Source organism: Carettochelys insculpta, chromosome 2 (genome assembly GCF_033958435.1).
Source record: "Carettochelys insculpta isolate YL-2023 chromosome 2, ASM3395843v1, whole genome shotgun sequence".
Lineage (NCBI taxonomy): Eukaryota > Metazoa > Chordata > Testudines > Carettochelyidae > Carettochelys > Carettochelys insculpta.
Window position 1 is genome coordinate 241,615,826 of NC_134138.1, and position 12,782 is coordinate 241,628,607.

Here is a 12,782-nt window from a genome sequence, read left to right on the forward strand (position 1 = left end):
GCAGCAAATGCCACATGCCCTAAAGGCAGTGAACAAAACCGAAAATCATGAAGTGATCCCTCTCTTGTCATCCATTTCCAGCTTCTGAAAGCTCCCACTTAACTTGTGTAGGTCCTCCAAGGAATCATCAAGAAAAAATAGGGAAGATCACACTTCATCCAGAGAATTCAAAGTTTAACACAACAGAAGAGCACAAATCAATTTTTCCCATCAAAACTCCTCTTTAAAAATAAACAGATCTTAAATGCCATTGATGAGAAAATACACACATAAATCAAGAAAGCACAAGGTGTCTGTAATAAGTGGAAAAAGGTTCATTTTTAATTCTGAAAATCTTAAACCTTTTCAAAAGTAATATTTTAACTCATTGTGTGCACTGAAACGAGAGAATGAAGTGTCATTTTAAGTCTTAAAGATAATTTACAACATTTTAATACTAAGGGTTGGTCAACAGAGAGGTAAGTGGATTGCAGATACACAATTCTAGCTAAGGAATCTGCGCAGCCAGAATCGACTTACCTGGCCATCCACACAGAGGGAAGTTGACAAGAGAGTCTCCTGTCGAACTCCCTCTCCCCTTGCAATATCGAAAACAGGAGTAAACTGCTGACTCCAGATAGTTCAGTTTCACACGACTCCACTAGGTGTGCAAAATCCAGGTAGTGCAGACATATCCTAATATTAGCAGTCCTAATAAGTTTTACAACAATTTTCATATTTTCAGAAATCAGATATTAAACTAACCCTTATAACTTCTCAATGGAATTAGTGATCCTAGGCTTTAATCCTTCAGTGAGCAGTCTAATAAGACTCCTGAATCCACATATGGTCACTGAAGTCAAGGATGCTCTGCACGGATCTCATTACAGGATCAGAGCCCTTTTCCGAAAAACGTCCCTGACTCTAATACTATTACACTTTTATTTTGGGAGGAATGTAAATAATTGCATAATTCAGCATTCAATTAGAAAAAGGCAAATTTGTTTATATAAGCTGAAAGGTACCATTACCACATACCTCCTGATTTCTGAACACATTCCTGAGGTATTCTTCAACTTCTGGTTTCAATAATATTTTCGAAAAAAAAGACATTTTCCTTTACAGTGCAACAGTCTTCCTGGTAAACAATAACAACAACCAAAGATATTCTTTGTTAACACATTGAATTTACATAATTCATAAATAATCAGTAAAATGAACATTACTAGTATAAGAAAATACATGGGACATTGTGAAGCACGTTGTCAGGTGCATTATGTGGCAAGACACTATCTCCGGCAGGTTTCTCAACATGAATATTTTATCACAACAGTAAGAAATTTTTTAAAATACCCTTTTCAAGCATTATGGTTTAAGATAAAATTAAGGAGTTACTAAAACTCAGTGCAACATTTTACAAGATGTACCTAGTATATTCTAAATTAAGATGTCGTTTGTACCAGCTGAATGGTGCAGTTTTACTTTTATTCAAAACTGGAAACATAGTTCAACACATTTGATACATAATTGTGTTTTAATATGTATCAACAAAAAAACCCTGCATTTCAGACAGAATGAATTCTAACAACCTGAATAATCTATTAATAAATTACTTATCTGCATAAAGGGGACAGCAATAGTAAAAAAAGCCATCAAATTTACATACATTATTTTACCAGAACTATAGAGAGACACTTATTTGTGAAACAGAATGCAGAAGGTGACACAGTGAATGGTTTTAAGATACCACATGATCTTTTTGAACAAAATATTAAATGTCTTCTTGATTAAAATAAATGTACATAATGCTGCACTTCTATAACTGGCATAATGTTGTAGATGAACACCTATTTGATATTTTTCACATTTGCTTTCCAGAAGAGTTTGCTAAACGTGAACTAAAAGATCTAACTTCCATTTTCGTCTGCTGTACATTTTCCCTAAATTATGCACCAGCAATCCTCAACATTCTCCCTCTCCCCACTCAACGTTCAAATCATTCACCATATTATGTGCCTAATATATTTATATTTAGCTTTCCCCAAACTTAAAAATTCCAGCGTGCTTCATAAGTAACCACATTGCAGATATTAAAGGAAAACTAGAGTCTTGGACAACATAAGAACTAGGGGGTCACCAAATGAAATTAACAGGCAGCAGGTTTAAAACAAACAATAGGAAATATTTTTTTCACATAATGCACAGTTAACCTGTGGAACTCCTTGCCGGAGAATGTTGTGAAGGCCAAGTCTATAGCAGAGTTTAAAAAAGAACTAGATAAATTCATGGGGGATAGGTCCATCAATGGCTATTAGCCAGGATGGGGATGGACAGTGTCGCTAGCCTGTTTGCAAGAGGCTGGAAATGGGTGACAGGGAATTGATCACTTGATGATCACCTGTTCCATTCATTCCCTCAAGGGCACCTGACATTGGCCACTGTTGAAGACAGGATACTGTGCTTGATGGACCTATGGTCTGACCCACTATGGCTGTTATGACAGCTGAAAAAGGCATGTTTGGGACTTCTGGCATTTAGGAAATCATCTGAGGAGCCTGGAGGTTTTGTCTGAGATGAGGTTTTTGGCACTAGAAAGGTGACACCTGTTTTAGACATAGGCAGAGGAAACTCCAGGTTTGCGGGGCAGGGGATAAGGGTTTGAACAGCCAATTCTCCACTTCAGCAACCCTTGAGAGGAGTGAGCTGCCTCACTGTACCCTCTCTTGGTATCCAGTACCATGTTTCAATGTGACCATTAAAAACATGTTTCTGTTAAACATAAAATCAACAATGAAAATGAATGTTGACATTTAAAGTGCTAACATATCAATGTTAATATATTATGAACCATCACAATCTCTTGTCTCCAAACTAGTGCTACAGGTTTACAGAATCAATGAAGACAAAGGAGTTATGTTTCAATTCTGAAGCATGATGGTTGGATTTATTTGGAAAAATTTATGTTTTTAAAAAAACAGGATTCTCAAAATGCACTGAAGCATTATTTTTTTAAAAGACCCAGCAATTATGAAGTAATGTATGCAACAGCATTAGTTGTAGAACTCAAATATCTACTTAAGTGTTACAGTATGAATATTTCCATATGTGACCTAAAACTTCTGACCACATTGCCAATTGCCAGTACATTTGATCTTGTGCATGTACTGCAAGAAACTACCACCTATAGGAATTAGTTACCTGTAGCAGTGAATATTTAAAGGACTAACAACTGATATCTGATGGTTGCCCTTCAACTCCTATCCTGACCATGCCACCAGTTGCTTTGACCCCTCCCCACCCCAAACCAGTCACTTTTCACTGAGCGCTCAGACCCTTGACTCCCTCTCGCCTCCGATTTGCCCTTTTTTAAAAAAAAGGACTCAGCACAGTACTATCCCAAACAAGGGCAAGGAGAAGAGCAGTAAGTTCAGCACGTCAGGGCCATGCCCAAGTCATGCGAGAGCCCTCAGCCTTCCCGCCGGCCACCCCCTGGGTGCAAGCCCGTGTGCGGGGCGCTGCACAAGCGACGCAGCGAGTACGGGTCGCAAACTGCAGCACAGAGCCCACTCGCCCCCGGAAGTGGTTCTTGGTCACGTCCGCACAGCGGCAACTCAGTCCTGAGCTCCTGCTTAGCCCTCCCACAACACTAACAACCGTTCTCCGGGCCGGGGCCTCGGGGCTCCGCTCCGCGACGGTCTGAGACCCGCGGGGTAGGGAAAGGAGGAAGAGGAGAAGAGTGTGGGACGCGCGGCTCCCTCGTCAGGGGAAAGCTCCGCCCCCCGTTGTCCCGGCTGCAGCGTCCGGGAACCACGGGGACTCTTGCTGCCCCTTTCGCCACACCCCACATCTAACAGGACCCCGCGAGCCGATCTGTCCGCACGCAGCCGCCCACCTTCGTCTTGGGTCTGCCCGCCTCTTCAGGCGGGAGACTCCGCACAGAACCTCTTCAGGGATTGGCCAGTGGCGCGGTTCAGCCTCCGGCTGTTCCCCAGCAACCAAGCGCGCCCGTGGACCGCCTCTCGGTGAGGGCCTAAGCCGGAGTTTAACTGTGACGGGCAGTGCCCGAGGGGCTGCTGCCGCCCCCAGCACAAGGGAGGCTCCAGAACTCGAGTCGCATCCTTGGCGGCTCCGGGTTACTGCCGCGGGTGCGCAGCTCGGCCTTGGGTCGACGCATTGCCTAGAGTCAGCAGCCGCCAGCCGGAGCGGTGGCACAAACTGGCCCTTCCCGACCCCTATTCCTAGCTGAGCGCCGTGTCGGGGAGGTGCCCAGGGCCCTACCCCCCGGCGGAGCCGCACTGCCCGCAGCCAGACTATGGTCTGCGGGCAGCGTCAGCCACCCCAGCGTAAACCAGCGCAGGCTTCCCATTCCGGCAGTAACATCCTCTCAGCTGCGCTACGGAAGGGGCACTGGGACCACGGCCAGAACGCAACATCAAGCCCGACAGGTGACGATATCTTACGTAATGCACGTAAGGGTGGACGTATTAATACTCACGCAGGTTACGTAGTGACGCAAGCCTGTCAGGAAGAGGTTGGCTGAGGAGGCGGGTTAATGGGTATCTCCACCCTACGTTCGGGACAAATCGCCGCCGTCGTTGCGTCCGTCTGTGCCGCGGGGACGCTCAGAGCGTGACGTCCTTCTTCTGCGCCGAGCCATGGGCCTTCTCTTTGCCAAGCTGTGGAGCTTTTTCTGTAACCAAGGTGAGTGCCGGGGATGTGGGGAGAGAGGCCTGGCGTGCCGGCTGTTTTGCGGAGGGGGTGGGAGGCTACCGGTGAGTCATTGGCTGGCAGCGAAAGGAGAGATTTATCGCGGTGGTGGGCTGTGGAGAATGAAGCGGGGGTGGGAGGCGTCCGGGGTGGAGGTGGCGAGGCTCAGGGTGACATGGAGGTGGGAGCCCGTGTTCAGTGCGGGGGGAGGGTTGGCTGGTGTAGTCTGTTCTTTCAGACTTGGGTTTCCTTCTCTGCAACAGCAGAGCCTTTCAAGACCTTATTACCTAGGGTGTCCCTCTTCTTCTGAGTGCGGGTCTGTAAAACTGTCCGTCCAAACTGGGTTCAGCCGGGGAGTGGTGCTTTTGACGTCGTGGAGTCTTGGTCATGTCCGATGGAAAGAGTTAAACGTTTGGTTTCTGTGTCTTTTCAAACGCAAGCTGCCCCCAGATAAGAGGGATTGTACATACTTTCAGATCTGAAACTTAATTTGTTAAATCAGTCCTTTAAAAGCTGTATTTTATGAGAGCTGGAAAAATAACGGTGGGGGAGATGGGCAGGCAGGTGCAACTGGCCAGAGCAGTCAATTCTAAAACAGTGTTTCTCCCCCAAGGGTACATGTAATCTTGGGGATCCACCAAGGCCTTCCAGGGGATACATCAACTCATTTAGATGTTTGCCTAGTTTTACAGCAGGCTGCACAAAAACCCTAGTAAAGTCAGTACAATCTTAAAGTTTATTCAGATGATGACTTGCTTCTATGGCTTGATAATTTTTTTACGCTGAAATTTAAGTACAGTGTTTCTATTTCACTTCATTTATTTGATAATGAAAAGGTAGAAACTCAGCAAGTTTTCAGTAGTAGTCTGTGATATTTTTGCATGTTTTTGCAAGTGCACAGTGTTTAAGTGAGGTGTAACTTGGCGGTATGCTAAACAAATCTGACTCCTGGAAAAAGGTACAGTAATCTGAAAAGGTTGAATGGTACTTGTTTCGAGGGCTCAGGTTGCAGCTACAGTATGAGATAAATTCAATTTTTTTAACCTCGTTCTTATGAATTTTAATTTGTGTCCATAAACCTTGAAATTCTACCCATTGTTTTTCCTTGTCAAGTTTCTGTGTCCCCATTGTCATAAGCAAGTTTGACAGCATGAGCAGTACATTGTGGGTACCTATCCCACAGTGCCTTAGCCCTGTTTGCTTGTAGGTGTTGCATGTTTGAATCCCACAATGCAAAGTATTGTCCCAAATTTCAAGACGATCCAGAATTTCCTGGTGGGTCCAAGCTGGGACTCTCTTTGAAGCCTGAGGAGTACTACCCTGAGTGCTCATGATTGCAGATGCTGGCTACCGATGTGATGTCTATTGATGCAGTGCAATGTGATGGACAAAAGCATTTTTTTCATTATGGGAGCCCCTTATAGTTGCAGGCCTGGGCACTTCTGAATTAAAATTCTAATTCTAGTTCAATCAAAAATTTGTGGCCTTCCTGTAACCTTCTTCCTGAACACGTGGATGCAGAGCAGCAGAGAAGGAGGCAGCCATACATATAGGGCCACTGCATAGCCTTGTGAGATGCATATGGGACACTTCTGGAGGCTAATCAATTTGAATTAAAGACATGACACTTCCACACTAGGTTTTATTTGAAATTTTAAATTCAAAATTGGTGCTACACCCATCCTGTAATAGAGATATTTTGTTATCAGTATTAGGGCTCAATAAATTGAGCTAATGGTGTTTACAGCGGAGACAGTGATGTTTTAATATCAAGCTAATGTCTTTAAATTTGATTTTATTTCATAGTTTAGATGCAGCCTCAGGTTACTTTAGGGCATGTTCTCAACTGGTGGTACACATATCTTTAGAGGTGTCTGGGGGGTACTTACAGTAGTCTGGGGGGTACTTACAGTAGTCCCCCAATTTACGCAGAGGTTGCATCCTGGGCAATCACTGTGTAAATCAGATTTTAGGTAAATTGGGGGAGCTGGGGAGATCCCCAGAATTCCCCTGGCAGGGGGAGTGGGCACCTGGAGCCTCTGCAGAGCTCTGGGGCTCCACCGCTGTTCCAGCCGCACACTTTCCATGGCTGTGAGAAGTGGTGCAGGTGTCCACTCCAGCTGCTAGCTTCCCCCTCATGAGGAAGTGGGGGTGGGCAGCCACATGGCCCCTGGCTTCTCCCACTGCTTGTGGCATGGTTTTTCCCAGCTGGGGAAGGTGAGGACTGGAAGGGGGTGGTTTCAAGTTAACGTGAGTTAAATGCAAATCAAAATCATACTTCTCGAGCATTTACTGTACAATTTTTTTTATTTTATTTATTTTTTTTAAAGCAAGGGTGCTTCTTTTTTAAAAGGAAAGGGATTAAGAAACACTGTCCTAGAAGACATGGGGCAGGAACTAAACGTGGCATTTACGAGAAGTGGAAAACTAACTGGGCCATTGGGACGGGGAGGAGGGAAGCCTCTGTAGGCAAGTGCAACTGGCTAAAACAGTCAGTTCTAGAAGAAGTAGGAGCAGGAACTAAAGGGGGGTGGGGTGCTGCAGGCTGCAAGAAAGGTCTCCAAGCTGGCAAGGGTTGATTTGCTTCCTAAAAAATTAGAGAGAACTCTCCTGGGAAGTGTGGGGCGAGGGACAAATCAGCCACTGCCAGCTTAGCAGCTCTGTGCAGCAGATCTCTGGGCATGCCCCCGAGCAGTAGTTGGGAAGATGAGGTGACTGCAGCCTTTAGCACGTGTGCACGCGCGCGCACACACACACACACACACACACACACACACACACACACACACACACACACACACACACACACACACACACACACACACACACACACACACACACACACACACACACACACACACACACACACATTCCCTTTCCTGGCTACAGCAAATTGAGGGTAACACTATGATGTGCATATTCTCTCTCTCTCTCCTGGCTACAGCAAATTCAGGGCAGCACTGTGCTGAGGCTGGCAGTCAGAGGTGCCTATCCCTGTCATAAAGCATAAAGAGAATTTAGTCCTCTAGGGATGATCTGGAACAAGCCATGAATTCACCAGCCAGGCTTTTTTTATTTAGCGAATTTCTGCTGTGAAAGTGATATTTAACTGTCAACGATTCTGTTAATGACATTTTAAAAAAATGAGTGCTTTTGTGTGGTTTTAATTTTAATTATCTGACAAGAACAGCAATATAGAGTTGGGTTTACTTTTTTTCCCATGATTTTTCCTGCTCTCATAAAATACCACTTTTAAACATAAAATTGCTGGCTGGCAAAATATGCATGTTAATTCAGCTAAGCTTGTATACATGTGGTCTTAGTCCCTTAATTTTTGGTGATTCCAGGAAAGAAGTATGAACTAATTACAGAACTAATTTTATTGCTAACCATAAACAGTCCCACCCCCACCACAAGTCTTATTTTGGTTTAATTATTTCATTTGGTTGAAAGGTGCTAATTTATTATGTTTGCCTGATTTTTTTTTTTTTTGGTTTTTTAAATGCCAAGTAAACAAAAATTGCAAGACTATATAATAACCTGTGGTAGTGAACTGTAGTTCTTGCTCTTAACATAAGTGTCCATTTTTGAGACATAGGTTTGTAAGATTTAAGATGAAATCCTGGCTCCACAGTAGTTGGTCAAAGTCACTTTAACTATAAGATGGTCAGGTTTAAGGTACAGTAATCCCTTGAAATGCAAGATTTCGAGTCACACTTAACTCGCATTAAAGCGAGTTAAGCACAGCTCAAAATCCTGCTTGCTCTGGCTTACCACCCCGCAGGGCCCTGCAGCCCTGGCTCAACTCTATACCCCCACCCCCCGCAACCCTAGACCACTCCAATCTTAACTCCTCTGCCCCCCTTCCTGCGACCCCAACCCACTGCCAGGATTAACCCTCCCCAGCTGTCACCCCACCCCACCCCAGGACTTACCTTTCAAAAGGAGCTCCAGGTGCTCCTGCTGCTTCCCCAGCTGCAGAACATGCGTTCCACTGGGGAAAAAAGCCACCCATGACTTACAGAAAATTTGAGTTATGCGAGGGTGTGTGGGAACGCAACCCTTGTGTAACTCCAGGGACTACTGTATTTGAATTTAAATAATCTTCTAGATGAATTGTAAATCCTAATCAAAATGACTCTATTTTGTCTGCCTCATCCTAACCTTTTCCAAAAACAAGAAGCACTTTATGGGTGCCATTTTCCCTTGTCCCTTTGTTGGTTAAATTGATGGAACAAAATTTGAAATACCCTTTTGTGTGTGTGTGTGTGTGAAGCTTAGATTTTCACAGCTATTTGGATGCGTGCCTCCCAATTCCTTTTTTAAAAAAGTCATATGTATTTGGGTACAGTGTACTTGTAGGTAGTCCGTTGTATCCGACGATGACGTCTTAAGCTTGCACAAGCTCATCGGTTGTGGACTCTTGTGGCTGAGGAATCCAAGCTTTGAACGGCATGGGCATTCGCAGTAGGAGCAAGGGAAATGTCCTAGCTCTTTTGGTACAGCTGCTGCTGTTGCTTTCTTCCTCTTGTGAGCATCTGTGAGGCGTACACGTTGCTGCTCTTCCAAGTTGTCGTGCGTGTAATACGAGAGTACACTAGCCTGTTTGGTCCTTCGCATGGTGTTCTAGCTGATCTGGTTTTAAACCAGCATGAGCAATGTTGGCCTTCCCACAGTCTTTGTATCTCTTGCGAGGCCTGCCTTGATTCCTTTTGCCCTGGGAGAGTTCACCGTAGAGGAATTGCTTAGGGATTCTGGACTCCTCCATTCATATGACATGCCCTGTCCAGTGAAGCTGGACTTTCAGAATCATGGCTTTGATGCTTGGTTCCTGCCCTGTCCAGGACTTCCAGGTTCATAACTCCATCCTGCCATTGAATGTGTAGTATTGACCTCAGGCTGCATATGTGGAAGCGCTCCAGCAGTTTTATATGTCTTCTGTACAAAGTCCGGGTTTCACAGCCATACAGGAGACTGAATAAAGCGTAATCAAACTAGTATTGTATGTTTATACATATTTTTAATGTACTGCTTAATGCCAAATGTCTGCAATCACTAACAATAACTTACTCCTGAGGAAATTATGCACACCTGCAGCACAGCAGAAAAATGCTTCCCAGCAGAATGCGTTTGCTTTGTTGCAGAAAATACAGAGTTATACCTATCTCATAGAACTGGAAGGGACCTTCAGAGGTCAGAGTCCAGTCCCATGCCCTCTCAGCAGGACCTATCTCCATCCCTGATGCACTTTTTTTTGTAAACTCTATTTGCCCCAGATCTCTGACTGGCCCCCTTAAGGACTGGACTTACTCTCCTGGTTTTAGCAGGCCAGTGGTTTCTGTGGGACAAGCAAAGAGAAGCAGCTGCCAACTCAGATGCATCTGTTCAGGCAGCTGGGCAAGGGGAGGTAAGTAACCAGGCAGTGTGAGGTCTGGGGTTAATCTAGTTCCCTCTTCCCCCTTCCATGCATGTAGCAGCTAGGACTCGGCTAGATCAAGTACCAAAAAATTCCCCTGGTGGAAGGAAGCGCTGCACCATAACGGAAGCGAGGCCTGTGGATGGGTTCTGGCGCTATATATATGTATATATACACAAACCTTCTCTCTATGAGGACCCCCCCCTTCTCCAGTCTCCACCTGCCAGGCCTCATGCGCTGCATCAGGAGCATGCCATACCTGCACCCTATTACACTGAGCCGCAATTGGTTGCATCCTGACCCCAAACTGCACCCCATCCTATCAAGTGCCACTCGTCTCTCCCACTGAACCCTGACCATCTTCACCTCAACCTCTTCCCCACACTTGCAGAGTCCCTTTTCCACCCATACCCAAAACCCCACACTGAGCCCTTGCTCACTTTCTTCTCCCTCACTCCCCACCAAAATGCCCTATGTTCAGATTGTGCCGTGCAGAACGCTGGTACGCTTGAGGGAATTCTGAACTGAAAAATTTAAAAAATAATCTGCAAAGTTCTGCACATTTTAATTGTAAAAATAATACAATAGTATAAGCACATCATTTTCAATTATTTTGGTAACTTATTTCAAAAGCCTTGTCACCAAATATTTCAGACTGGTGCAGCTATGTTATTTTGACAAATAAAATGCAGAGTTTAGTAAAATTTTAAAATGTGCGCAGAATAGGTCAAATTTTAGCACAGACACTTCTTTGGTGTAGAATTTCCTCAGGAGTGGCACGTGTTCTCACTAGTAGCTGTTCAATTAATGAAAAGAGCACTACACTTTGGTTAGCCTTTGGTTAGCTGTGCTATAGTGGCGTTTTGGGAAGGGTTTCCAATGTATTATGAGAACAAGTCTCAGAGGGATAGCCGAGTTCATCTGTATCTTCAAAAACAACAAGGAATCCTTTGGCACCTTATAGACTAACATTTTGGAGCATAAGCTTTGAAGCCAGTCTTTGCCCCCGAAAGCTTATGCTCTGAAATATCTGTTAGTCTATAATGTGCCACAGGACTTTTTGTTTCATGAGAACAAGATATTCTCACCTGGGCGATGGAGAACATTGCTTGAATGTTCCATGTAGTTTTTGTTCTCTCATGATTGCATTTGAATCCCATAATATTTCACCCAGTTTTTCAGAAGCCTGGCATAGTTATATGTACACCCATCTGTAGCGAAGCAAGGACCCAGCAGGGCCATGTGCTGTTGTCGTGAGCACTGCAAATACCAGACACCTTATCCTTCAGTATTTCCAGAGCCATGAGAAAAATTGCAGTGTAGAATGTGGCAGTGTCCTTCAAGTAAAAATGCTGTAAGCTATTGGGGGGGCGGGGGCGACAGTTATCTATGACTGTTAGTAGTCACAGAGCAGCTGAACTGGTGGAGTACTGTTTCAGGTCTGGAGAAACAAGCACTGCCTAAGGTCATTGCATTGTTATACAGGTGTGAAGAGATGAGTAATCATTGCAGCACTTTTGTATGTGCAAGGCCACTCTCCAGGAATTGAGTTTACACCTCTCTCCTGTTCTGTGGTGCAATGACACTAAAATGAAACCTGCTCTGACTAGAGAAACTAATGGCAATTACTCTGTGGAACCTTTCAATGCCAGACTGCTGCCAATCAGTGGGGAATCCATTTGAATTTGGGAACTCTTTCTTAGGTATTGCTATGATATGAGTATGGAAGCACAAATTGCATTCTGGTAAGAAGAGATGTGATTTTGGGCAATGTGCGCAAAATATTGGATGGTTTTGCTGCAATGGGGTTCCCTGCTTGTGGTGAGGCGGTAGATGGCACACAGGTCCCTATCTTGGCACCCGACCAGCTTGCTACAGATTATGTAAGCAGAAAGGGATAGTTTTCAATGGGCTTGCAACTGCTAATGGATTACTGGGAACATTTCACTGACATCAGCATGGGATGCTTTGGGAAGGTGCATGGTGCCCCAATCTTTAAGAACGCAGGCCTGTTCAGAAAGCTGCAAGCAGGAACATCCTTTGTGGACTACAGAATTACTCTTAGAGCTGTTGAACTGCCGATATTAATCCTGAGACACCCAGTGTACTACTTAATTCTGTGGCTCATGCCATCAGGCATATAGACGGCAGCCAGAAAAACTGCAACTGTAGGCTCTGTGAGTAGTAGAATGTACTTTTGGCTGTTTGACGAGTCAGAAATCTCTATTCTGGTAGTTGTCTGATGTGTGCTTCATAATAAGTCTGAAGCAAAGGAAGAGAGAGTTCCACGGGTTGGTGCATGAAGATGAATAGGCTGGCTGCAATTTTAAACTAATTTTTACCAGTGTTTGAAGGGCTCAGCTTGAAGCCGGGTGTCTGCGGGAGGTTTTGAAAACCCACTTTATTAATGATCCACAGCAATGCTTCTCTTCCGTGTTGTGCCTGCAACAGCATGAATGCTGCTGTCACTGCTGTGTATGTAGTAATGTAACCTTAGAAACACACTTCTGGCTTTGATTTTAAAAGGACTCCCAGCACGCATCCCCTAGAGTCTATAGTCGTGATGTCCAGTATCCTTCCCATTCACCGCATGTGGTGAGGATGGCATCATAGCCTGGCGAATGTGGCTCAGGAAAGCTGCACATGTGGGGCACTCTTCTGGCTGCTCCATGCGTATGCT

The 12,782-nt window shown here is 44.8% G+C and overlaps 2 protein-coding genes across 7 annotated transcripts in view; one reads left to right on the plus strand and one right to left on the minus strand.

Annotated features, from left to right (window-relative positions):
* The window catches only part of NSUN6 (NOP2/Sun RNA methyltransferase 6), a 36,928-nt gene extending 32,526 nt beyond the window's left edge, over nt 1-4,402 (minus strand). For 3 of the 6 annotated variants that reach the window (XM_074984842.1, XM_074984841.1, XM_074984836.1), the window contains exons 1-2: nt 3,872-4,402; nt 1,018-1,117 (exon numbers count right to left, since the gene is read on the minus strand). In XM_074984842.1, coding sequence (XP_074840943.1) covers nt 1,018-1,037 — 20 coding nt within the window. In that variant the 5' untranslated portion in view covers nt 1,038-1,117; nt 3,872-4,402. Of the gene's footprint in view, nt 1-1,017; nt 1,118-2,377; nt 2,780-3,177; nt 3,252-3,871 lie in introns of those variants that run through there. The other 3 variants (XM_074984838.1, XM_074984837.1, XM_074984840.1) reach the window with 3 other exon arrangements.
* A 99-nt stretch (nt 4,403-4,501) lies between these two features.
* The window catches only part of ARL5B (ARF like GTPase 5B), a 30,645-nt gene continuing 22,364 nt past the window's right edge, over nt 4,502-12,782 (plus strand). Inside the window, exon 1 of the mRNA XM_074984843.1 lies at nt 4,502-4,680. Coding sequence (XP_074840944.1) covers nt 4,635-4,680 — 46 coding nt within the window. The 5' untranslated portion in view covers nt 4,502-4,634. The remainder of the gene's footprint in view (nt 4,681-12,782) is intronic.